The sequence below is a fragment of the Accipiter gentilis genome, chromosome 3, assembly GCF_929443795.1.
Source record: "Accipiter gentilis chromosome 3, bAccGen1.1, whole genome shotgun sequence".
Classification (NCBI taxonomy): domain Eukaryota; kingdom Metazoa; phylum Chordata; class Aves; order Accipitriformes; family Accipitridae; genus Astur; species Astur gentilis.
The window spans coordinates 36,913,901-36,941,829 of NC_064882.1; the positions used below are offsets into that span (position 1 = coordinate 36,913,901).

Consider the following 27,929-nt stretch of genomic DNA (forward strand, 5'->3'; position numbering starts at 1 on the left):
GCTGCTGCTGGAGGCGGCGGCGGGGGCTCCGGGCGCGTCCCACATATAACCCGGCCGCTCTGCTCGGCGCGGTCCTCACTGCTTCCCGCGGCCGCCTGGGGACGGCGCTCACCTTGCGCGGCAGCTTGGCCATGGCTCGGCGCCTCAGCCCTGCGAGCTAGTCCCGGTGAGCAGCCCGAGCTGCCGCGCCTCGGACGGACGGAGCTGGCCTTAGCCCTGCGGCTTCGTGCTCCAGCCTCCTTCCTTCCATCTGCTGCTTTTTCCCGCTCCGCCTGCAAAAGCCCCGCTCGGGGGAGAAGGGACTCTCCCGCCCGTGTGGGCATAAAGCCCGACTTTCCCTTGCCTCGCTGCACCGCGATTGCACCTTCCCCCGCCACCGCCTCCCCTCGGGCCGGGCGGGCTCGCACCCCTTCTCCGCCGCTCTCCCCGCCAGCAGCCCGCCGAGGATGCGGGTGTCGCTGCTGAGCCCGTTGCTCCTGCTGTCCCTCAGCTGCAGCCCGGGCGCCGCGGAGCTCTCGGCTTCCCGAGCCAAGTGCCCGACCCGCTGCGATGTCTCCAAGTGCCCCAGCCCCAGCTGCCCCAGCGGCTACGTCCCCGACCGCTGCAACTGCTGCCTCATCTGCGCCGCGGGCGAGGGGGACTCCTGCGGCCGCAAGGAGGACCCGCCCTGCGGGGACAGCCTCGACTGCCGCTACCCCATGGGCAAGCGCTTCGCCAAGGGGGTCTGCCAGTGCAAGCTCAGCGCCCAGGTGTGCGGCAGCGACGGCCGGACCTACGACAACATCTGCCAGCTGAAGGCGGTGAGCCGCAAGGCGCTGCAGCACGGCCTGCCTGCCGTCGCCCAGGTCCAGAAGGGAGCCTGTGAATCGGGTAGGAGCATGGTGGGGCCTGCCCGTGGGGCAGAGGGAGGCGGGTGGACGGCGCAGGGGCGTGCTGGTGGCCGGGATAAGAAAAATCCTCATTTTCCAGTGACCCGGGACGGCTGGGTGGCTCCAGGGACCGTAAGAGGCTACAAGGTCAAGGCGCCTCGCCTGCCTGGGGTTGCCGTGGCGTGGGGAAGGGGCGCTCGGGTCCTTTCTGAAAGGCAAAAGTCATCCTCCCTGATCCTCGCTGTGGGCTAGAGGCCTCGGGTTGAGGCCTGGGAAGGTTTCTGCTCAGTAGCACGGCCGTGGACGCCTCAGCGTTGCGCGCGTCGCTGACGCGTCGCGTCGGTGAGCAGGAGGTGAGTGCGCTCGGCAGCATGGAAGCCAGCTCGGCGGAGGGCGTCGGGCCATCGGGGCAGGGCAGCCGTTACGTCCTCAGCCGTCGCCCCTTCCCGAGGCAGGGCGGTGGTACAACTTGCTCTCGTCCTGCCAGCGCCGCGTTCGTTTTGTAACGTCGGCACTCGCTGCTGGGGCGTTTCGGTGGCATTGCCTGCGCAGGTTGCGCTGCAGATCCGTTGCACCGTGGCCCCCACGGGCAGAGCAGGGACCCAGGAAAGCTTGTGCTGTGGGGCCTTCCCTGGTGCTGTACTGGAGGTTAATTGGATTCACCTGACAGGCATCTCTGTGCAGAAAATGTGTCTTAAAGCCATGTAGCTCAAACGGGAGAAAAAGCACCGAATAGTGTATAAAACACCTAAAACGTAGTCTTTTGCCTGTTTTGTTTTCTTTTCACAAGAAGTTTTGTAGCCTTGTAGAGTCTAAAGCGGGGAAAAAATACCTGTGAACCTCCTTTACAGTTTAAAATACTGACACTCAGGATATCAAATGGTCTTCTGTTTGCAAGAATCACTTACGTTGGTAATTTTTTTTTTAGTATTAAAATGGGTCACTTTATGGAAGCATTAATGCTGCTACTATCTTTTCACGTACTTACTGATACGTTATTTTAAGCGTTTGCTTCTGTTACCTTTCTGATAGTGTTCCTGGAAAGAAAAGTCATATGCATAATGGAGTTCTAAATTGTGCATGAGTGTTTCCATTATGTCAGGTGAACCACTAACCATCCTGTTTATTCATAGGTAGCAAACTTGCCAAAATTTTTGGGAGGGGTCAGAGGGAAAAGGGCTACTGTTGTAGCCTTTCTGTGAATAGGAGACCTTTCATATAGACTGCTCTTGAGAGAAGGTGAACTGTGGTGCAGAGAGGAGAACATCAAATTGTCTTCTTGGAGTCCCTTTAGAAGTATCTTGTCAGAGTCAAGAATTGCTCCACATGCCAGCCTGGAGCTGCAATGATCAGCCTCTCCAGTATTTTGTAGTTATAAATTGCTGTTCCTTTTCACATCAGCATCCATTAGCTTTAGTACTCATAATACTTGTTTGGAGCTGATCCACGTGAAATAATCAGAATGTTTAACCAAAATAAGTGAGCTAGCCTGCATCTAAGGGCTTACTGAGTGCCTGGGGTTTGGTATATATGACATTTTCTTTAAGGAATCCTCCTGAATCTGCTGCTAATAGGCTTAGGAATTTGGAGCTGTGAGGTAGAGGTAACATTTTTTTTTCAAGCAACTATTTTAGTGTTCACTTTATTTTGGCTTTATTTTTTTGTCCCAGAAAACCTCAGCTTAGATGAAGCATCTGGTTCTCTGTTAAGTTTTAATTTTTTTATTCAATTCTACAGCTGCACAAACTGAAGCTCAAAGAAACCAAGTGTCTTGCCCAAGGTCAGACTGAGTTGGTGGTTGAGCCAGGAATAGAACTCAATTATGGTGGTTTGTTGTTTTTTTTTTTGTTTTTTTTGTTTTTAACAATAACATGCAATGGCTGTAATGAGAGGTTTAGAAGAAAGTCGACAGTTTAAAATTACTGTCGAGTTTCTCCCTTTTCCCTGTTCTTGAAAGAAATCTGGCCTCAGATGACTCAGAGTTTGAAGGGCTAAGCTAGCTATGAAGTAAATCCAGTTTTACTTAACCATACATATATTAAAACAATCTCAGATAACAGTAGCCTTACATAGCATAACTTAGGCCATTTTCTGAACATGCAATGACCTTTACTCTTGTCCATTTCCAGTTGCTTATGTTGATGCTAAGTTATATTCTGGCTGTGATAAACCAAGATGGGCTGAGAAAACTTAGCTGTGGTTTCCTAGTGACAGAAGTCTCATGAGCGAGGATGCATGAAAAAGGAGCAGTAAAGGATAATAAAGGGTGCAGAAAGGAAGGGAGGAAAGAGGTGCTCAGGATGACTGCATGATAATTCCAAAACTGACATAATTGAAAATACTTTTTTCCTTGTTGAAGTCCTGGACTAGCTTAAAGAACAACATGCCAAATTGCAAGTTCTAGATATAGTGTACTAAAGGGGGTGTGTATTGCGTGGAGATACAGGAACTCTGTCATTGATGTTCTTCAGTATGCCTATGCCCTGAAAACTATTACTCATACAGTTAGCCTGATGCATCTGAGCAGAACTCCTAGGCAAATTTAAACTATATGCTACAAATATATATATTTTTTTCTCTTCAACACTAGATACCTTAATATAGGGAATTTTCTGAAGCAGCTAGCTTTTCCTTGTCTTCTGTCACCTACTGTGAGAAAGTCAAACTGTTACAGCGTAGTGTGTAAGTAATGGCATAAATATTTATGGAAGACAACCTCTGTAATCAAAGACCCATTCTTACAGAGCCCTGTTTCTCACTGCAGCAAATTTAAGTTTTAACAATGCCACATGATGATCTATTAAGGTGTCAAACTCCTCACTCAAAGGATTCACACGGTCACCTGCAACCTATGGCTGATTTATGTCAGACTTTCTTGCACTAAGGGCTGTTTATGATCTCTCAGTACAACTTTCTTAGTACAGTTAATAATTCCCTGTGATATTATTTTGCTAATGGCTTCTGTGAAGACAGTTCATATGTTGAAAGATTTGTATTTTCTTACCTAGGATATGGAAGCAAAAAATTATTTTTTTGAAAAATAAGGCTGCTATTTTGTCAGTGCAACAAGGAAAACAAAAAGATTGATTAGAAAACCTTTGAGGAAAGAAGTTCCAGAAAACAAGTACGTTGGGTTTGACACTGATCCTTTGCAGGGTTCTGCCTGAGAATGTCTGTCCTCTGCATTGTTTTAACTGAATTCAGTCTCAGAAGGTGGTCATGATATAAGCCTCACCCATGGCAGTCAAATCTTTGCAAGATATGAGCTTAAAAGTTCAGTTCCTTAAAAGAAATGTTTGAAATACAGTTAATGCATGAGCAGAGTCATTGCACACAGTTCTACATGGGGTGTTTGGAGTGTGCCTGTGCATAACCTTGAAGATACAGAGGAACAACTGAGTATATCATTACTTGCATTTTTGAGAAGTTGGCCTAGTAAGAGATACTGAAGTCTCCTACTGGTATTACTGTCATCAAAGCTTTACAGCTGCCTCCAGCTGTATTTAGGGAAATGCACTGCAAGGTGTTGGCTGGAAACACAAACTCTAGTCACATTCCTTTACTGATTGTTTTCCTTATGTCTGAGTTTGTTTTGAGTTCCTGCAGGTGAGGATGAATATTGTACAGTGTTTGGTATATCATTCAGAGTATAGCACTTCACTGCTTTGTATAGAATAGCTAACAGGAAAGAGATGTTCTCACTGTGTCTCCTTGTGAGAGTCACTTGGGAAGGAGGAATAACAAGCATCTGAAGTCAGTGAGGCAGTGAGGTGTCTGTGCTGGAAGGCTTGTGCCAGTCTGTCTCTGTCTGGCTGCTGTCATTGCTGCACTGCACAGGAAAGCCACTTTGGTGTTGGTTCACCAAATTGTTTTCATCTGTGCATGGTAGACATCCATTGTATAAACAAGTTGCCTGAACCATAATGTGGCATTAAACTCACCAAGGCTTTATGGTCAGTGCACAGCTATGCAACTTGATCTTAATGCTGAATTCATCAGAAAAGCTGCCCATGAACCTATGTTTCCAGCAGATGTTTCTGTTTTTTAAGCAGAGACATTATAATCTTTTATTTGTCTTTCACTTCTTTCCATGAAAGCACAGTAGGGACAGTGTTTATCCCTGGTGATCAGATCTGCCAGGTTGCAGTCCTCCCTTAGACATAATAATTTTGCTGAACACACAGATCTTTTCTGAAGCTGGTTTTAAAAGGGTGATGGGGGAACAGCCTTAAAAGAATGAGTTTCCCAGGCTCACAAATTCTTAATGAATATAAAATTGTGGATTTTAATACAATGTATTGTCTATAAGAAAGTATTGAATGTGATTTGATTTAATTCTACAGGGAGTAAGTTGGCAGATATTCAGAAACTTTCAGTCTTTTGCAAATGTAAATTGGTCTAGCTTTATTGTCTTCAGTGGGATTATGACAATTTATTTCTGCTGATTTTTTTTTTTCCCAGTTCCTTTTATACTAGCTTAACTCTACAAATTTGTTGGAGTTGTTCCTGATTTACAACAGTGTTAATGAGATTGGAGTGGGTCTATTGTCTCTGCAAGAAAGTAAATAAAACACTATTAAATGAACTCATAGCCTGTAGATAACACTATGATCCAGGAAAAGTTTTAAGCTGATAGAAAGGATACACCTACCTGACAGGCACTTAGCTTTAGCCGTGTAAATCCAATGTAGTTGAAGCCCATAGAACTGGAAATAAAAGACCGCATTTTACAAAACAGGCTGAACATCTTTAACTCCAGTTTATGCACTTACATCTACATCTGGATTTTGAGTGTTCTGTGAGAGGAGCTGGAGAGCTGAAGATCTAATCACTTCATTGAAATGACAGGATGGGAGTTCAGATCTGCTGAAAATCTGGTTGATTTGTGGATATGGAGCAGACTGGGAAAATCTAGTTCTTTTGATTAAGAAATGTGTAGACAGCTAAGGACTCATATAGTATAAATTTGTTTTTGCTTCAAGTACAACCTGGTTGCAGCACCTTTGATATCTTGGTTATACAACAGATAGTTAATTGGATTAAATGATGGCTTTTTGCCAAGATAAATTAGCTTTGGTTAGTGTGAGATGATTTTGAACATGCAGTAATAACGTGGAAAATAATGGATGTTATTGAGAGACCTTTGAAAAAATATGTGGCAAATCTCAGTAGGTCAATAGGTCAAACTACACAAAGCTGCTGTAAACTCAGAGCTTTTACATTCACAGTCCAGCAGAGGTCTGAGAGCTGCGTGAAACTCTGCAAGACAGCGAGAGTATTTGGGGGGAGGGGAGAGGACAAAGGAAGAAAAAGACACATATTTAATTTCATGTTTTAGTAAGAACAGTAGCAGCAGCTAGTGTCTACCAACTAATGCAAATTAAAGGGTAGATTGGAAGTCTGATGTAAAGCCTTGATTCTACTGCTACAGTTACAAGACTTGTTTTCAGGGTGACCTTACACAACTTACACAATGTTGGATGTTGCGTCCTTCTTCAGTTTCTCAGGCTGCAATTCCTCCCTTTTAAAGTATATTGAGAACTTCCGATGAAACCCAACAGTTTAGTAACTATGCACTAAAATGTTGTTAATAATAACCGACATTTCAGTTCCCTTAAATAGGGCTGTATGTGTGAGAGTAAATGTTAGTTTGCAGTTACATCTTCCAAGTCCACAGTTTGAGTTCCTAGCATGTCATATAATTTGTTTAAAGGTTCTCGTCACTCTCAGCTGGCAGAAGCTGATTCAAAAGAGATCAGTTTCTATGAAGACATCTCAACTTTGTAAGTCAGTTTTCACCAGTATTTAGTCCCCACCAGACAATAGTAAGAACAGCTCATCTCTAGTCAGGCCGGTAGATCTTCAGCTACACTTTTCTTACGAAGTTTGCGTGTCTGTTATTCTTCATCCTCCTTCGTTTCAGATTTCCCTTTAATATATAGTGCAGATTTGGATTTACCTTCAGGTTTGAGTACTCTTGTCTTTTGACCCCAGCAGAGAGGTTCTGGACTTCTGCTCAGACTGAGAAATGCTTCCACTATGGTATGGAAAGAAGACAAGCTTTGCTTTGGTTTTACAGTCTCCTCTCCCTAGGGCTGCATTTTATTTTCTTTCGCTCTTTCCATGTTTACATTCATCCGTTATCTTTCAGACTTTTTCTCTCTGCCTACCCCAAATCTTACCTGGAAAGCCACTGCCACCCATGATGTTTCCCTGGTGGCTACTCAGGGGTGGTACAAAACTGAGTTCTTTGACAGGTGTCCTCCTCTGCTTTTGGCCATGTGCAATGCTGTGACAATTGGCATGAGCAGAAGAGTTTAGCACTCAGTAGATGCAAAGGGATTTAGTTGCCTGGGCTCACTTAGAGCTATGCTGATTTACACCAACTGAAAGCCTGTGTTCACCATGCTTTTCCCCCCAATTCTATGCTAGTTCATCAGCTGAGGGTCTAGCCAACTGTCTTTCATAGATGCATAGTCATTTCTATTAAGATAAATGTCATGATAGTGTTAGATCCTGTCAGTGAACATTGCTATGTATGCAAGCATTCAAAGTCAAGTTAGTAGACTTCAAAGGATATACTGCATAATCAGGCAAGCTGCTTGTGAACTGAAGGTAAGACAAATCTTCAGTGTCCCAGTAAGCAAAATAAATAACAGTATATTGTGCTTATATTTGACTGTCCTCTGTGATTCTTGTTTGTGGTGTCTCTTTTAAACTAAGTACTGAAACAAGCATATTCAATTGGTTAGAAGGATTTTTCAGAGTGTGTGAGAATGTACATAAAAATAATAGACTGAATCTAGTCCTGCCAAGTTGTCCCTTCTGTTTATACCATATCGTATAAATTTGGCTTGCTAAATGTAAGCATGGTTTCATTCCCCTCAGGAGTAAATTCCATGTCCAGTAACAGGAAAAAGAACTCATGGACTTCTATGGAGAAATGCCTAATTGTCTTGATCTGGTTTCTTCAATACTTTCTTCCTTGGTACCAGTGTTGGGTCCATTCCATAAGTTCCTGTCTTTGCTTCAGGTCTTTTGGATACTGTGGTAATGAAAGGCCTCTCACTTTCTGACTTCATAGGTCCTTTAACAGTTTTATTGTGAAAACTTTCTGAGATGCTATAGGAACTATAACAACTAGTTCTCTGTCACCCACTATCTTATGAAATCATTCAAAGAATAGAATAGATCAGTGAGGCTTTTTTTGTAAATAAGTTAGGCTCCATGGTGCTGTAATCATCCCAACTAATTTACAAGTTACAAGGTTTAATGGTCAGTAAAACACCTGTGGTTAAGGATTGGTGAAAATGAACTTTGAATTAAGAACTACACGGAATACCAAAATACATGAGAACTCTCCTAAATTTCTCTCTCCTTTCTTTTCTGTGTGTCTTTCCTTCTTGTGTGATGCCTCCTACCTAGTTTCCTTTTAAAGACTTGGGTAAAGGGCAGCTGATGAAAGAAAAATATATACTGTCAAAAGACAGAATCTGTATCTGGGCTCATTACTGTGTTATGTGATCTAGAAATAGGCAAATCTAGAACTGTTAAGACCAAGTGTTGACTTGGTACACAAGAGCTACTGTGGCGTAAGTTCATCCTTCAGCATGAGTTGAACTTAGAGCAAATCACGATGGGGCAAGCATCACTTCTGAAGAGTTGATATGGTTTAGAAATTCGAACTTAGAGCCTCTCCCTCCTGACTAAATGGCAGAAAAAGAATTACATCTCCTGGGATAAACAGTGTTGCACCAGATTTGAAAAAAGTCAGAAATGTTATTGCTGTATCTGATTACAACTCATTTACTCCTTTTCCTAGATCCTATAGTCAATTTTAAAGCATCAGGCTGTGAACATGAAAGATTGCTATTTGAGTGTGGTGATATGTCCCCTAACATGTGTTTAACATATGTGGCTATATGTCCCCATGTATTAGGGATCGCAGAAATTATGACATTCTAGCACAAGCAGTATTATTACTCTGTGATGTTGTGATGTTAGAATCCAGGATGTTCTGACATTAGCAGCCAGGATGCTATGGGCTTTTTTTCCCCTCTCTAAGATCTTCATTCCACAGAATTATATTCAGTATTCATAAATGCTGTGTATAGTGCTTTGTAACGTAGTACTGCACTGGCTTTTATCAGAATGCTTAATATTTAGTAATCTATTGCTATGTGCAGCTGCTTGTGACAGCTTAAATGTGAATTTGCAATACTTTTTAGGTGCTAAGGTTATCATTTACAGCAGGTTTCTAATGTGTCTACTTCAAAAAATCCTAATTTAGGTTCTACATGTGGTTCCCAAATACTGCAGCTATATTACTCAGCACTTGTTAGACCATTTCTAGAATACTGCATCCAGTTTTGGACCCCTCAGTACAAGAAAGGCATTGACAAACTGGAGTGAGTTCAGGAGAAGGTCATGTGGATGGTTGTGGAGGCTGGACATATCTCCTGTGAGAAGAAGCTGAGGGAACTGGGCTTGTTCAGCCTGGAGAAGGTGTCAGGAGGACCTAACAGCAGCCTTCCTGCACTCATGAGGAAATTATCAGGGAGATGGAGCCAGGCTTTTTACAGTGGTGCATAGTGGGAGGATGAGAAACATTGGGCATGAGTTGAAAGATGAGTCTCAACAACAGAGGTTCAGACTCAGTATAAGAAAAACTTTTACATCATGGAGGATAGTGAAGCAGTGGGACGAGTTGCCCAGAGAATTTCTGGAGTCTGTCATTGGAGGTTTTCAAGTCCCAAGTGGACAGAGCCTTTGACCAACCTGGTCTGCCTTTGTAGACGACCCAGCTTTGAGCAGGAGGTTGAACTAGAGACCTCCTGAGGTCCCTTCCAACCTGATTTATCCTATGACCCTATGTGTTTTGGATAATAATTAGTAGTTGTCCTGAGAAAAATACTCCAAACAAGGTTTTTAGACTTCCAAGAAAGTCAAAGAACTTACAACCAAGTGATGCTGATGTTTAATTTTCTCAGGAACAAGCAGAATGCTGGATAAGTTTTGAACAATCTTAATGACTTTGATTACTTTTCAAATACCTGTTTGGAAACTATCCCAGTAGGAGAAACAGACCAATTCAAAGCATATTTATCTCACCTACTTGGTAAAAAAAGGGTATTGTATTATTAACATATCCAATTCTTTCTGCTAGTATAGGTCACCTACAGTCCAGCAGCCCAAGATACAAATTCAACTTCATAGCAGATGTGGTGGAAAAAATTGCACCTGCAGTTGTGCACATTGAACTTTTCCTCAGGTAACATTTTAAATTCTTTGTGTTTGATTTGCATAGTTTAATAATGGTCTACAAAGATTTGTCAGTGTAGTAAATTTCATTTTGAATTCTTGAAGTTCACAAAATACTCTGAAACATTACAGCAGGCTCATTTATCCAGAGAACGACCCTTTTGTGTGTTTTGTTCCTGTTTAGTGGATCTATTTGATTGAGCTTAAAGTCTTTACAGTACTTTAAAATACATATTGTTTGCCATAAAATAAGTCTATCTCATCTTTGGAGGTCTCTTCAGCCTTCACTGGAATGTGTTGCTTATTGGATTATGTTTATTACCCCAGTTTTAATAAAAAAAAACCAAGTCCAGAAGGTAAGCTGGAAAAACATAGCTCCTTGTTGCTTGCTCTATATTCAATGAGAGGTGATTTTATTTTGGCAGGGAGAACATTAAGAGGTAGCGTGTTGACCAGATGTAGCCTATCTAAACACAGAAATGATTTCTGATAGGAAAAAAATGTACTAAATTTGCTGACGAAAACATACCAATATTCAGTGTACTGAAGCTGGAGCTGAGGCGGCAAGTTTAACACTGAGTGCTCAAAACAACCTGGGAGGAAGGTTTATTAACACTGAGTGCTCAGACCAACCTGCTGTCAGAACAAATTACTGCAAATATTAGATCTACTCCATCACCTGAATACCTTTCTGCTAGGAGTACTCTAATTTTGCATAGGTTTAAGAATTTCTTGGAGAATTTTTATAGTCTTTTTTAATATGCAAAATCAAGATAATCAGGTTTTCTAAGACATAGATTTATGCGCATGCTGATTGGTCTTTTGAGAGAATGTTACAATGAAGATGTTTAAGATCTTTGCATATGTAGTTAAGATTGTTTGTTCTTTCCCTATAAGTAAATGTTTGTCCAGCAGCCTGCTGGGTGCTAATTGTGATACTGCCTTCTGCCTGGGATTGGCTCCAATTCTTTACTGCTGAATAGCCCAGAACTTTCAAACAATTTCCTAATAAGGACCACATCTTGGAAGAAAGAAGAATTTGTGGACCTTTTCTCATCTTGTACTGCCTAGGCACTTTCTGTTCCTCTTAACAAATCTAAGGTCATTTCAGCAGTTGTTCGTAGAGAAAAGTCATAATACTTTATTAATAAAGTCTTTTAACTGTCTATATTGCAGCAAATGTTGTTTCCCACCAAGTTTTACCCACTGTTAGTGTTTTTCATTTCTTATCTTTCACATTTCCATGTTTTTTCCTGCCAGTGTACGCTTGGGCTTCATGATTCCCTGAGACATCACCTCTTCCTTTACTCCTCTGTCCTGCTGCAAGGTTCCTTCTTCTTCCCTTTTTTCCCCACTAGAAGATCAGTCCGTTTGTCAGCCCTACTATTTCCTGTCATCATTTTCTTTCTGTATAGAAGCAGCATCTGGTGGGATCAGATGGATTGCTTGTCCTTCCCTTTTAGTCATCTAGCCTCTTTGCAAGGAAGCCTACAAAGACAGAATTGGAAACCAAAGGAAAAGGACCCTGTGGGTTGTTTGAAAAACTGAGTTCCTATCTCCCTGGCTGACTAAAAGCAGTCATAATTTTCAGCAAAGGATCCTTTCTTTGTCATTTTTTTTAATTTAATTTTTGTAAAGATTGTAACATTGGTCATCAAATGCTTTCTTATTTCTCAGGGTGAAAGGTGGTAAATGACTGCTAATATAATCTCTTAATTTATGCTTCTCTTATGAGTTATAATTACTTGCTTTTGTACAGGCACCCTCTCTTTGGTCGAAACGTCCCGCTTTCCAGTGGATCGGGGTTTATTATGTCTGATTCTGGTTTAATTGTGACCAATGCCCACGTGGTGTCAAGCACCAATGCTATATCAGGCAGACAACAGCTGAAAGTGCAGCTACAGAATGGAGATACCTATGAAGCAACCATCAAAGACATTGACAAGAAATCTGACATTGCAACAATAAAGATTCACCCTAAGGTGAGTGCCATAAACAGATAAGTGAATTAATTTGGGAACCCTATTTCAGTTTCATTTAGTAGAGTGATTGGCTGGAATATGTGTTTAGGGATTCCTTGGAAATGTATCTAGGGAAAATTATGTACTGAAATACAGGCCTGCAAGTTCTTCATATCTTAGAATTAAATTACTTTGTCATCTGTGCTAGGAACTGCTAAAAATGCAGGAAAAAAAAATGCAGCTCATTTAATATGTGGCCAGATTCTGCTATCTTTACCTGAAGACCCAGGCTATTTTGGCTAATCCTTCTAGCTTTGTGCCAGTACATGGACTGCAAGGTGGTACATAGTGTAGGGAGAGCAGCAGGCTGGTCAACAGCTGGTTTGTATGCTGTTTCTAGGAGGAGGAGGAGGGAACAATCTGCTGGAAACCGGGGAAATCTGTTTCAGGATCTTGCTGACTTTTTTTTTTTTCTGGATGCAATTTGCAAGGTACTGCTGCTAGCAGGTTGTTTCTGAAGACAGTTTAATGCAGTAACACCCTGCAGTATACTAATTTTACCTGATGTAAGTTTTAGGTATATGATAGTGAGTGGCTCTTTCATGAATGTAATGGCAATTGTATGTTCCTAACTTCTTCCTAGTTTTTGATCTTTCCAATCAGGTTATTTTCAGGTATAAACTAATGCTTATTTCTTTCTTTCTGTGTTTAAGAAAAAACTACCAGTATTGTTACTGGGACACTCTGCTGATCTGAGGCCAGGAGAATTTGTGGTAGCGATTGGAAGTCCGTTTGCCTTACAGAACACTGTGACAACAGGTATTGTCAGCACTGCTCAGCGAGATGGCAAAGAACTTGGCCTGCGGGACTCGGATATGGATTACATTCAGACAGATGCTATTATCAATGTAAGTACTAGGTGTGTGAGGAGCAGACCTTCGCAGTCCTGGGACCTTGAAATCCCCACCTATTCAGCAGGGAAGTGTGTGCTCTGAAAGATGAAATCACTAAATAAAAGCAGCTTTGTTTAAAATTGGTGATAGGCCTTTCTTTTTGTAAAAGACTATGCAGTGTCTGTAAGTTGCGTTCAGGCATTAGTGGTGTGAAAGGTATGATAAATAAAACTACCCTCTTTGAGGTTGTCTATGAAGATGTTACATATGACAGACCCTTCTCATTCTGTAGATTTCATGCAGTAACACGTGGTTGTATAGACCAGCAGTAAATCAACACATTTCCCTCTCTGCTTGTTCAGCTGATCTGGCCAAACAAGCTGTAGAATAGAGCCAAAGTTTCTTTCACCTCCATCCATTAGAACCAGATGGAGTAGTCAAGCTGATAGTATCTGCTTCAGTTTAATGACAGGACACCCAGGGAAGAACTTAGGGAGAAGGCTGGTTTTTTTGTTGTTGTTCTTGTTTTCCCTTTGCACATCACATACTCCAAGTAAGAACTTAGATGTAACATAAAGTTTGAGATACAGTTTGGAGCTAAGGATCCTAGCACTGCAAGTTATATAGAAATACATGAAAATAATGTCCCTTCAGAGCAGCTTGGAGGGATCCAAAGAGATTAAGTCCTTGAGTGTGTATATAACTTGTACTGATTCTAAAAAGAGCACTGCATGCATATCTGAGGTAGAAAATGGCCTGAAATTTTATGGCTTAAATCTGTTATACATTGAAAAGAAAATATTTTCAGGATTTATGTGCTGGACCTCAATGTCAAATTTGGCATAACAAGTCAACACTTAGCGTTTTACACATGCAAAGCGCTTCACAAATGTTTGTCATCACAGACTTGTCGAAGGTAATTGTACAGGAAAAAAGACGGTAATTACTTTTTGTACTAAGATATGACATAAAAGTGAGCTTTTTCAAAAAGCTTCTCTATGATCCAGGAGCTGAACCTCTTAAGACATTTAAGTGGAATTACTCTCTTCAGTTGTATAAGGAGAATAAGAAAACTAGGGCAAAATGGGTTACTTGGGAGTACGCGCTGAATTGGTGGCAGAGACAGAATTAGGACATGGGATTCTTGCCTTCACGCCTATACACATTCCTCAAGATCAAACTGCTTCCTTGTAAATACTTAGGCATTCACTGCCCTCAAAAGCTAACAAGCAAGTTTAGACAAGGATTAGGAGAGTGTGTCAGATAATGCTAGACCAAATGGAATAGTGATAGCAGAGGAGGTAAGGAAAATGACAATATATTTGAATAGCTTTGCCATCTGAAACCACAAAATATGAAGATAGTCCCTGGCATAGGGATGCTTTGTGCTTAGCTAATGCACAAGTTTTCTCTTGAGAATGGGAGGAGTTTGAGAGCTGGTCTATTCAGAGCATTCCTGTGGCTCAGCCAAGACTTTCCTGCAGCAATGTGCATGCAGCTGCCTTCTGAGAAATAGTAGGACAGCAGGAACATGGGACAGGGGAAAACAGGGCCATATGTTCCCAAATGGAGCTATACTGCACGTGCTGAAGTTCGTTCTTTATCACGTCCTTCAAACAGAGGACAAGTGAATGATAGATGATATGCTGAGGAAAGCTGAAAAATCATTACCTTGGTTCCTTTGTGTCAGTCAGGTACAAAAATCAAGTGTGTAGGCTCTGATCACTAAAAAGGTACAATGTAAGAAACTGATCTCTGTTTAAACTTGAACTTCGAAGCTGTTTTAAAAAATTTAATGTCTGTTTTATTCTTCTGAGAATCTGTAAGGTTTGCCCAGTGCTATCTAAGTGTAAACAGTTTTATGGCTCATGTTGCTGTAATGCATCACTTAGCTTTTGTTTCTTTTGAGTGGTAAGTTGCTGCTCTTGGCTGTTCAGTAGACCTACTTGAAAACTCCTGGCCTCACTCAAAAACAAACTTGTTGAGCCAACATGAAGATGGACAAGAAACTTCTCCAACTTTCATTTCCTGGAGTCCTGTTGGATGTTTCCTTTGAAGGCCATTAGGTATTAGGCAATTTTGGACTGCTCAGAGCTGCTATATGCCCTCCTCAGAGAGGCTTGCATGTCTGTGGTTACTAAATCAATCCTTACGTAGTACCTACCTCATAGCAATATGCTGTGATTAAACATGTAAAGCACTGTGTTCTTCTCCAGTGGAGAATAAGACTAACGATGTTACAAACCAAAGTGATGAATAAAAATACTTAAGACCTGTACATGCACCTCACTGAAATATAACTTTAAATAGCAATTAATTATTTCAAAACCTTGTTCTGATAGTCTTTAGAAGAATCAAAACACTTGCTTTAACTGTTTAATGATTCTTCTTAATCTTAGAGTCTAACTGTTTGGAGTGGTAAGTTGCTGCTCCTAACTTAAGGTCTGTTTCTGAAAAGAAAAAAAGTCTAGTCATAGGAGGTGTGAATGGGTAGGGTAAGACCTACCTATAGTATTCTGTGGTCAATATTGTGTCCTTCAGTGCTGCCTAAGAAATGACCTGCTCTCTTTCATTTACTTACAAACAAAATACTGTTTGAAATGAAAATTGCATTTCCTACAGTGAAGCACCAATTTATTGTTCCCTTATGTCATTTTTACAGTATGGCAACTCTGGAGGACCTCTAGTTAATCTGGTAAGTCCAGGTGACTTGGTTTTTGTTTTGTTTTGTTTCAGGAGCTAGTTTGAAATAAGTGGGAGAATATTTTTTTTAAAAGATAGGTCATACCAGGTTCCAGTCATTCAGGCTAATGGTAGGCAGATACCCTGAAGCGTATTAGCTTCAGACTATGCAGATAAGGTCTCAGATCATACACCATTGAAAAACATTTCCCCATAGAGCAGAGGAAAATTTACACAGCAGTGAGGAAAATGGGATCCAGTAGGAGCAGTTATGCTCATTCACACTGTGAAACCTGGGGTGCACGGCAAAGATGGGACCTGGTTAATCCACACAACTGATTTTAAATAGGATTGCTTTGAACCAGCACTGATTTTGCAGGTTGATGAATTGTGGCTGTAGTGGTAGCAGTGACTCCACTGCCCACTCAGTGGAGGGATTCTCTTGCCGAGTGGTGGGATGGACCTTGGATGAACAAACTGTACTGTAATCTCTCTGGCCATCACAGTTAAATGCAAAAGGGTTTGTGAATCAGAGCCCAGATCCTCCCTTACAAGTAATGTTTATTTCTTGAGTGATTACAACACTCTAAAATTTCTTATACCAGCTTTTAACAAGAAATGCTAGGCAGTGAGCTGAACCCTGTCACTTAAAAGCAAATTAATTGGGTGCTGTCTCTTAACAGGATGGTGAAGTGATTGGGATTAACACCTTGAAGGTCACAGCTGGAATTTCTTTTGCTATTCCTTCAGACCGCATCACTCAGTTTCTCACAGAGTCGCATGACAAACAAAGTAAAGGTAAGGTCTGCAAGAAACAGTAGCATCTTCTAATTATTATCCTGATCTGTTGGTGAAGTGCCAAAAGACATGGGTCTGGGATCCTATTACTTTCAGCAGCATTATTTTACAGTATAGAATGCCGTAGACTTGGAAATAGAAAACGACTTCACAGAAGTGGGAAAGACATTTTATTACTCAAACTCTGAAGAATAGACAGTATCTGTATAAATCTGGGAAAAAGGGCCTCTGAGGACACAGATGAGTCATTACAGTCTCAAATGATCTCGAGAACAGATGGTGACTTGTTCAAGGAGTCTTATCCTCCTCTTTCACATATTGTCCAAGCAAAAAGGAGATTAAGGTGTACTGTGGAGAATATGGTAAAAACTTTTTAAAGCACTTGTCCATGGATGGAGTGTAGTGTGCACACTATCAGCAGATGATCTTTATTTTGCTATGATCATCTGTGTCCGTGCTATATAATTGGATATTGTGATAGACTCTCAGGCCCTGGTGGAAGAAGAGCTGTGTACTAATTCCTGAAGAAATACATGGGAAAGGATGGAGAGGCAGAAAAAAAGACAAGCCTCTGCACTAAAGAGCATGTAAATCTGAATATACCAGTAACTGACAAGTGCAGTACTCAGGCAAGTAAAAAAAGTCCAGCCTTGTATCTGTCACACTGTACTAGGTGTCATACTACATGCTGCACAGCCAAAGCTGATCTAGTAATGCTTCACCCAGGCCAAACCTTCCTTTCTCTTTTGCTTGCCAGTTTATCTGTCCACACCCTACTCATCTTTTATCATGAATGTTGGCTGCTGCTTGTCTTGAATCTTTTTGATACTAATCTTGTCTTCTCCTGAGTTCATCCAGTTCATGATGCCAGGGTTGTTTCCCTACACCATTTTCCTCTCAGTGTTCTCTCAGATACTGTTATTTCAGAAACTTGGCTTAGCCAGAGGTTTTAAAGTTATGCACGTGCTTGTATATTTGAGACCATCACAATTCTGATGGCTTCCCTCATCTGTGTTTTGCTGAATTCCCCAGATTAGATTGTTTTCACTTGCTGATTCGGGGGGAGTTGATGAAAAAAATTGTGTGCTGAAAAGTACATTTCATACTGACATAATTTTATTCCAGCCAACACGTCAAAAACCCCTCTTTATTCACTCAGGTGAATACTAACTGTTGGCTTCTGAGGGAAGCAAGTCTGTATCGTTAGTGATGTTACCATTCGGAACCCAAACTGCTCATCTCTAAACAGGGAGGAGCGATGGCTCACCCTGCAGGCATGGCTCTAGGGGCATGAATGTAAGTCTTGTGAGGAAAGCCCACCATCTGCCAGTGGGTTCCTGCTCAGTGAAGGGGCTGGAAAGTCGGTGAAGGCTAGAGATGCCACTGCTGAAATCAGCCACCTTGCTCCTTCAGGCACTTTTGCCTCCAGAGAATGATGAACCCCCTGAGCCCAGCTAGGGGGCCTAGAGATAACTTTGCTTATGGAACCCTAAGAAAAAACATAGTGAAAGATTCAAGTTTATCTTGTGATTGTAATACACTGTCTGATTTTTTTTTTTTCATCATTCACATCATCCTCTAATCAAAGGAAAAGGATTCACGCTTTTGGCATCAGTGTGACCATCACTGCTTGGCATACCCTGGGCACAGGCGATTTTTGCTTTTTTATTTTAAAAATTTTTTTTGCTTATGCTTGTCTGAAGTACCTCTTGTACCTTAGCTTGCTGCAGGCAGAAGAACAGTCATTTACAGCCCCTGATGAATAGAAAAAGAGAATTTCTAGGAGATATTTGCACCATATTTGAGACTTAGTTTGCATTTTTTTTTAGGCCTTTAGTAATATTTTTCAGGTTTGTTGTATAGGTGTTATTTCTTGATATAAGGGATTTGTGTAAGCAGAATTTTTTGGATGTTTCTATGATGTTTTCTTTTTCTCCAGTTACGTTTCAGTAGTTTCAGTGGGATCCGCCCTTATGGTACAATTAGGTCATAGAAATAAGTTTAAGGGTATTACCGTTTTGCTCTAAATATCATATTGCCTGAAGATGATAAAATTCCCTTAGGAAACCGCTCTTTCCAGATTTACTCTGGCATATAGGAGATACTCAGAATATTGTTTAATAAGCTTGACCTTAGTCTTTTGAATCTCAGTTGATCAGTTAATTAGCAGTTTTATATAGAAGGCATATAATTTTGAAGTCCCATCCATTGTATATAACTGCAAGTACACGGTCTACTGAAGTACAGGAATGGAGAGGGGGGGAAAAAGGAGAGGATGGCATTTGAATGAAGTATTTGCACTGATTATTATTATTATCTAAACATCCTATATTACCTAATGCATGGATAATACCTAATAATACCTAATGTATTTTTGACCAAAGATTTCCCACTCTCTGCATAGAGCTATTTATCTGTTGAATGGTCTGAAAGCCTTTGCTAATTTTGGATTTATCAGTAATAATGTTAACCTCCTTTTATAGTTAGGAATTCCTAAACTGGTGTATGAAGTTAAGTGTCTCCAACTATATCTCAGTTTTAACCATCTGTGTGTTCTGTCTTTACTTCTGGAGGTCATATATACTTAAGCATTGACTGATTATTTTTTTTTTTTTAATTTTTTTTTTTTTTTTACTTCAGTGTCTTCTGTTAGTATCTCATAGGAACGTCGTAGTTTCAGTCGTGGCTCTGCCATCTATTCCTAGTTTAGACTTGAGCAGAACAGTAAAACTAGAAAGCGTTCAAGCATGGATCCTCTAGAATGGAAGCCATAAGTTAGCAATTTGACAAAATATTAAAGGAAAATTCAGCCTAAGAGGTCAGCCTGGCCTCTCATATAAAGTTAGCAGAAAAGTAAGTAAACCTTATTTCAGATGGGCAAGGAGAAATGGGGGAGCTCTGCACTGGCCACACCCAAGTTTTTTATATGAATCCTCATTTACATCCGTAGAACACTTTATTAGTTGTGTTGAATCTATATGCCTGCCTATGTATTTCTATGATTATTACTGGTAATTATTACCAATAGTCATGAGGGCTGCTTAGGAGCCTTGCTGAGTATAGATTCAGACTACTGATTAAATTAAGCTATACAGTTTTTATGGAAGATACACTGCACATAATTCAGCATTACAGACTCAAGCCGATTTCATGGTTTCTGTTTGGCAGTGGAATATCTTTTGTAAATGCTTTCAGGACTGCTCATGCAATCTGCAGGACAATCTAAGTGCAAAAGGAGTGAGCAGAAAAGTAGTTTTGTCTGCCACTTGAATAAAAAGTGCAGGATTCGTTTCTTCACTTGGAGATCTTGGTGATATCCTGGCCCCACTGAAATCAACTACAGTGGGGATACTCATGTGCTTGAGTTACTCATGCTTGTAAGAGTTCGAGTACCTGGCCCCTTAATTTGGATTTATCAGTTCTTTTTGTGACAGTTTGTAAGTCATAAACACTTATGCCTGTGTTCATCTGTCTGGTTTGTATCTCTACTGTTAAAAGCATCAATAAAAAAGGAAAAGTTTAACAGTAAAGCAAATGCTTTCCTTACTGTGGAACAGAAATCTCTGTAAATAATGAACTGCTTCTAGATACGTGGGGTCAGCTGCTTGTGACTTTCTATTAACACAAAACAGATTTAAGTTTAAACTAGTGGTTGAGGCTGGTTTGCTTGACTTTGTACCACTGGAATCAATGTTTAATCTGGCCTGGTGTTTACAAAAATGAAATGCGATTTGAATATCTCTCTCTGCTGTGCTATGCTCCAGCTTTAAGCTGCAATGGTTCCACATTTGTCCAGCTTGATTGTTCCAACATATTAACCTTCTTTGAACTACTGCTGGGACTTCACCCCGGTGACATGCTTCTTAGATTTACAACCTCACTTTATTCCAGTTCTCCTAATTATTTCCTCTTCTGCCTCATGATTGCACATATTGCCAGAATGACAGGTTTTGAGACTTTTTATTCACAGAGCAGATGTAATATGACAGTGGTAGTTCCAGGTGCCACATACTGTTCTGCCAATGTGACTTAACCCTGACGTCAAAATGCCTGTCCTTTGGGGATGATAAAACACTACAACTGGTTGTCTGTGCCTGTTCAGTCTCTGCTGATACTTCTAATAAACTGGACAATTGTATTCCCTCTAATCATTGCTGATGAAAACTTTGGGGTTAGTGCAAGATGTTTGACTTGGGTTAAATTGAATGGAATGAACTTTCGCAAAAGGCCTGAAGTTTTTTTTTACCTGTGTTCTGACATATGAAATGGTCGGAGGGTGGGAAGGGGAGGAATCTAGACTCTGCTGCTAAAATAATCCATAGCTCATAGCTGTTAGTTTTACTTTATACAATAGTGTTCTACTGTTACAGTATGAACTGCTATTTGGAGTGTGGCAAACTTATTGTGGAGAGAAGGCTGAAGGCCATTTTGCATTTTAATGCATGAACAGGAGTGAAATAATACCCCAACCTGCCTAAAGATAAAGGTAGAATGGACTTTTAGTTGTGAATAAGTCTGTAGTTACCAGATTAATTTTTTTTAAACTAAGCCTTATTTTTACATGTATCATTAGCCACGGGGGAATTAATTCCCTTTTATATCAGCGACATTTCTGCTGTGTTGTTTCATTCTTGCCCAGTCTCCTCCTTGCTGTTTTGTTTCTTCCAGATCAGTTTCTTTTGTCCCATCTTTCATTTTCATTTTTCTTTCATGTAAACATTCCTAACTCAGCCTCCAGAGTATGCTTTGTGCTTCTGCATATTTCTGCATCATACAGACAATGACCAGCAGCAAACTGTTTAATGCAAACAGTAAACTGTCACCAGAGATTCTGTCATCTATGTGTCTCATGAAGACAGCTTCATCATTTAACTGTCCACATTGCTGGGATGGGGGGATTATTTTTAGGTGGGAGAATTATCATGTCTGGATATTTTTAAAACTGAAAACTTATATTTATGCCATGTAGACTAGAGAAGCACTATGAGCGCACTAGTTCACAGCCACACCCAAAGCTTTTGAGACTTCAATTTTGAGTAATTTGACTTCTTCGTGACACTCTTACTGGTAGCTGATTTTGATCTCATTAGTCTCACTTTAAGATAGAGGAGAGCCACAACATTTCAGGGGAGAGCAGGGATGACAGTTACAGATGTAAGATTGTTCATTGTGGCAAATCCAATGTTTAGTAGTCAACATTTTCACTGACACTAATAGGAATACTGGACATGCATAAGGTTCAGGACTAAGTCCTTTACGTGGGACTATTTTTCCTGGGAACAGTAGGAGTTAGAGGAGACTGTGTACATCTCTTTATCAAACTTTTTCCTCACATGAGAACATGAAGAAGCTCAAAGAAATTGTGAAGCAGTTATGCTGGAACAAGTAAGGGGAAATACTGTTTCATACCGGATATAACTTAACTACTGAAGCAGTCACTTCAGGAAATCATCAAACTGCATTTTTTTCATAAGACAGCTGTGCAATATCAAGACTAGTAAAGGCAACTACAGAAATGTGGTGCTGTTCCTAAAGGACTGAATTTTCACCATTTAAAGTTCTGTAGGGTCCTGGCTAATCATAGAATAGTTTGGGTTGGAAAGGACCTTTAAAGGCATCTAGTCCAACCACCCCTGCAACAAGCAGGGACATCTTCAACTAGATCGGGTTGCTCAGAGCTCTGTCCAATTTGACCTTGAATGTTTCCAGGGATGGGGCACCTACCACCTCTCTGGGCAACCTGTTGCAGTGTTTCACCACCCTCATTGTAAAAAATTTCTTCCTTATATCTAGTCTGAATGTATCCTCTTTTAGTTTAAAATCATTACCTCTTGTCCTATTGCAATAGGCCTTACTAAAAAGTAGATACTCATCTTTCATATGAGCCCCCTTTAAGTACTGAAAGGCTGCTATAAGGTCTTTCTGGAGCCTTCTCTTCTCCAGGCTGAAGAACCCCAACTCTCTCAGCCTGTCTTCATAGGAGAGGTGCTCCATCCCTCCGATCATTTTTGTGATCATTTTGGCTAAGCTCTCCGTTTTTGGTTTTTTAAAAGCTGCTTTTCATTCTTTGGGGTAGAAATAACAAGCCATTTGCATTAGAATCAGTGTGAGTCTTTTGGTTGTCCTTTCTCTGAAAGGTGGAAATTTTAATTTCTTTAAATCCCATTTCTATGTTTTAACAAGAACACCATATGATTAAATTCTCTTAACCAATTTCAGATTAAATGGTAGTTGGTCACAAAATTTTCCTTTTACTGAAGTCATGTGATGCTAGATCACAGAAATTTTCCTGAGTTTCCTGAAGGAAAACTCTTATGGAGTATAAATGAGCTTCTCTCACCCTCACTTGCAGGGAGAGGGATTGTCATTCTGTACACCAAGACTAATCAAAATAAAAAAAGACCTCAGTGTAGATGTGTATGATTTCTGTTTAGTTTTGTTAAAAGCTGATACATCCTGTTTTAATTGACAGGTGTTTTGAGTCATCAAAGTAGCTATTTTTGTCAGTGTTTGTCTAAATTTCTTAAATATCCTCTGCGTTGTTTTCAGATGGGAAGAAACGTTTCATTGGCATCAGAATGCTGACAATAACACCTGCGTAAGTATCTTAGAAAGGTAATCTTAATCTGAATGATCATGCATACAAGATGTGGTCAATAGTGATCCAGAACCTCATCATTCAGCTTTCATTAAAAATCTCCAGAGAAGCCACAAATATGCCTTAGCTTCTATGAATTCTGCAAACATTTTATTGATATTGGTGAAATACTTGTTCTGAGACCTGGAAAATTACTGTCAGTCATTCTCTAAATACTGATAATGGTGGATGCCCTGTTGATAGCTGAGGGAAACTAGGAAGACCCTGAACATGGATTTTGGTTCTTGACAAGGATGTCTGGAGTTATACCAGGTTTTAGGTGACATTTAAACAAGCTGCTGCTTTCAGGTGACTGTGAGTGCCAATGACAGATTAGCTGCCTGAGAGTTTGGCAGTAGTTCTGTCAGTGCCAGTGGAGGCCATATGATGCAAGATTTGGTGCCTAACCATTAACTGGAGAGAAAGTAGTTGCTAAAGTGCAAAACTAAAGCTTCGTGCCTCCATGTTAACAAAGCCAGAATATGGAGACCCTCTTCCAGTTCTTTACTAACTTTTCTCTCTCATGTTGCTTTGTGTCTTGCTGTTAGCCAGATATATTCTGAAATAACAAATGAGGGCTCTTACTCTTGTGTTCTTTCCCAGCAGTAGGCACATTTCCAATGTGACAGTAGAATACAAAATTAAACAAGACAATTTCCAGCTGGGGTTGTAGGAAAGCCATCTTTGTTTATTGAGTTACACTCTTGCAATCCTCCCCAAAGGGTCAGATCCTCAGCTGGAAGGAATCAGTGTAATGGTATTAACATCACCAGGCCACCACTGGTGAAGAGAAACTCAGAATGTTTCTCTGCATAATTGTGAAGTGAACATGATGTGAGATTTTACTGCTTTTGTGGTGTCTAATGAAGCAGTGCAAGATGTCTCCAGGCCTGTTTTCAGGAAAAGGCTACTTGCCTTGGTGTGTTTGCTTCAGTGATTTAATTGTTAGCTTCCTTGGTAAAAAAATCAAATGAAATGAAGCTGTGTGCAGCCATTTTTGCTTGCTTTGCATGTGACGGACTCCAAGTTTTCATGGCGGACAGCAGAGTAATCCATCATTACTTTGTGGGTTATGATTACTTTCTTTCTAGAAAGGGGTTTTAACCCGCACTGTAAACAGACCTGAATTGTTGTCATCTCCTCAGAAATGAGGGGATGTTTTTAGAGTTTCTATTTTGCAGCTGGTTCCTGTCTTCTTTCTTTAGAAAGGGATGCACAAACAATTTTTCAAGAAAACGAGGAAACTGAAGTTTCCTTGGAAAACTCTTACACTTCTGATCTAGCTGATAACTGAAGTTATCAAAAGCTGTATTGTTCTAGATAAAGACAAATTAAGAATCACTTGCAAAATGAAAGAAGCAAAATAGTTAGCAAATTTCTACCCCATCACCAGCATTAATTCTTTGGGGCAGGAACATCTTTTGTCCCTGTACAGCACCTAGGACAGAGAGTGCTACTGTCCCTGTGCTGTCTGGGCTACTGTCCTTGGGCTCATCTATAGTGCCCTCTGTTCTACTGCTACAAATAGCAAAAGTCAGGTTCTTGCAGGAGATGTAAGAGACCATTAAATATAGCATGCTTTGCACAGGTAAGTAGTTTTGATTCTCTTAAAATCTATGTTACTTGTTTTAGTCCAAATTCAAATCCCCTATGTTCTCATCACAAGAACAAGGGGCAAACAACTGCTAAGTCATTCATTTTTGTCAAAAAAAATTTGAGAATAAATAAGAATTTTTGAACTCTACTGCTTTTGTGGTGGAATCAAATGCTGTATAACTGTGTTCTTCTTTTAGCTTGGTGGAAGAACTGAAACACAATAATGCTGATTTTCCTGATGTCAGAAGTGGAATTTATGTACATGAAGTTGTTCCAAACTCACCTTCTCATAGGTACGTAGAGTACATTATTTTCTTCACTGTAAATAAATCTCCAGATAGATACTAGTAGGTAATATTTCTATTTATATTCTAGTACTTTCTCATACTAGTCTTGATTTGTATTTAAACAATTAAAAATTGTGCTTTTAGGTTAAAAAATTTAAAATATTTGTGCTAAGATTCTACTCACATCTACAAAACTGAAATATTTCAATATCAGAATTTCTTAAATCATAGAATCATTTAGGTTGGAAAAGACCTTTAAGAACATCGAGTCCAACCATGCACCACTAAGCCATGTCCCTAAGTGTCACCTCTACATGTCTTTTTAAATACCTCCAGGGATGGTGACTTAACCACTGCCCTAGGCAGCCTATTCCAGTGCTAAATAACCCTTTTGGTGAAGAAATTTTTCCTAATAGCCAATCTAAACCTCCCCTGGCACAACTTGAGGCTGTTTCTTCTTGTCCTGTCACTTGTTACTTGGGAAAAGAGACCAACACCCACCTCACTACAACCTCCTTTCATGACATTATGAAACACTGACAGTGTGCAAATTTAAAGAACACTCCAAATACAATGAACCAAATTTTGTTTTTGAAAAGTACGTTCAATATTAATAAATAGAAAGTTGGATTGAGTTTAAACAGGAAACAGGATAGCACTCACATAAAACACTGGCAGAGCGATTATCTGAGACAATGCTTTATCTTGGAAGAGACTATTTTACAGAACAGTTGCAAAACAAATCAGACACTTCTAAAAATTATTTTAGGAATTATTAAGAAGATGCAAAGGCAATAAAAGCAGCTATTCTCGATTACACTTGAACAGCAAGAGAGAAATAATTTGCCTGTAGTTCAGTTGGTACACTTTGCTTGTCTTGAAATTTTGAGAATAGTTTAATTTCCAAAGTTTGAAATACATACTGGAGAGATAAAAGCATATTCTTGCAAATGGATGGAGTGGAGTCAGTCAGTCATGGCTAAAAGTCTTTTCTATTTCTCCTTTGCTATAGTTTTGTGGAAGACAAAGAGAAAGTTAGACTACTTGTTTTTGCTGGTTTAGAAGAAGATCCTCAATGAAATAATGTGAGCCTAATTTTGCATTTAGCAAGTACTACCAATTACTCTTTTGCAGTCAGAAGGGTGGAATTTCCCTTCCATGGAAACTAAAACAAGTAAAGATTTATCACATCAGCCAAAGAGGTGGTGAACAGTCTTTGTACTTTTTCTCTGCATAGAATGCATGCTTCCTGCCTTTTTCTTCTTGTCTTTGCCTTTGCAGAGGAGGGATCCAAGATGGAGATATTATTGTTAAAGTCAATGGGCGTCCTTTGATGACTTCCAGTGACCTGCAAGAGGCTGTGATGAATGAATCACCTCTACTACTTGAAGTTCGAAGAGGAAATGATGACTTGCTATTTAACATTGAGCCTGAAGTTGTCATGTAAATAGAATTGAGAAAGCTCTCACCATAATTAAACTCACTTATTCTGGAACACTAGATACCTCCTTTACAGCTACAGTAATTATACTTCCTGTTGACTAATGACAAGGTGGACTAACTTAATTGCCTGAGCCATTTCTGTATATAGTAGCTAGAATGAATTCAATTATGCCATTTATAGAAGATTTAACTTTCAAAGAAGTTTAAGAACTGTGTTCTGGGGAGGAGGAAAACAAATTTTGGGTAGCTGGTAGAAATGGTGGCCACTTCCAGTTCCTGCAGGTTCAGAGCAGATTCAGTTCTGTGTTTTGAAAGACCAAAATACTACTGGAAGTGAGGGAGCATGCCAAAAGGGGAAATTATTCTTAAACTACAGCCATGGCTGCAGCAGAAACAAGCTATTGCAATGCACAATTGAGCTTTTTTTTATGTAACTTTTTCAATGTGAACCTAGTATTGGCAAAGCTTGTATTTGTTCTTAGTGCTTCTATGCTACATGTCAATGCAGGGAGATTAAATCTGTAAATATCGAAAGGAACAAAAATGGTATCAGGCTATAGAGTGTTACACCTAGGTCATGCGATTTTGGAATATAGTAAATGATTCTTATAGAATTAATGCCTTATTATATATAAATCAAAACGATGTGCTGAACAAAGTTAAGTTTGAGAAAGTGCACAGTTTTTTAAGAATTTGATACGAATTAGTTTTGCATTTTACTGGTAAGCTTTGCTGTAAAATTGTTACACTACTTTTGGCTTGTACTGTGTATGTTTCTACTGTAAGGAGATTAAAGTTTACACAAATAATGTGTTGGTGTAAACCTCTTTTTAAAGAAGTATGTCTTCCCTCCCTCTTCTCTCAGACTGGAATAGACTCTCCCAAGAGAAAATTTTCTTACAGAAAATTGGCCCTGATGTTATGAAAACCCTTTGCAGCCCTATGATATAATTATTCTGTCCTTATTTAGATTATGTTTAGAAATGCTTTGCACACAAGTAATTTATTTACACTGTTGTTTTCATATTTATGAATTGTACTTTGATGTCGTTTGGACAGCATCTAGCTGGGATCCTGTTGTCCTCAATTCTGCCTGTACAGGACAAGAAACAGAAAGGAAGCACTATTAGCCCTGTTTTACCGCTAGAGCATGTGAGACTTTTATGTAATAAAGCCAGGACAGAAATTGTTAAGAGCTAAATCCGTATTTCCTAGGTACCCTAAACCACACAACTATCTTCTTTCTTAGTGAATATTGCTACTGTTCCCAAAGAGGCAGGAGTATCTCTATCTAGAGTGTTTTCTACAGCAAGCTGTGCTTTCTAGACTTGGTTCTTGCGTCTTGAACTCCTTTTTGCATAAGAGTGCATCTTTGGAGCAGCTAGAACCTTCCCTTTATGTTGCCATCACATCTAGACTTTCTGGCTATACCAGCTGACTTGTTTGTGACAAGCCTTGAACCTTTGGGTTTGTACAATGCCAGGCATGCCAAACAGAGCAAT

The 27,929-nt window shown here is 40.1% G+C and overlaps 1 protein-coding gene across 1 annotated transcript; it reads left to right on the plus strand.

The window, feature by feature from the left end:
* HTRA3 (HtrA serine peptidase 3) lies at window positions 1-27,213 on the plus strand. Its single transcript, XM_049797934.1, has 9 exons — window positions 1-870; window positions 10,041-10,140; window positions 11,890-12,112; window positions 12,805-12,999; window positions 15,647-15,679; window positions 16,350-16,464; window positions 23,014-23,062; window positions 24,895-24,990; window positions 26,266-27,213. The coding sequence occupies exons 1-9, from the start codon at window positions 447-449 to the stop codon at window positions 26,429-26,431; spliced, it is 1,401 nt and encodes a 466-aa protein (XP_049653891.1). The 5' UTR covers window positions 1-446; the 3' UTR covers window positions 26,432-27,213.
* The last annotated feature ends 716 nt before the right edge of the window (window positions 27,214-27,929 follow it).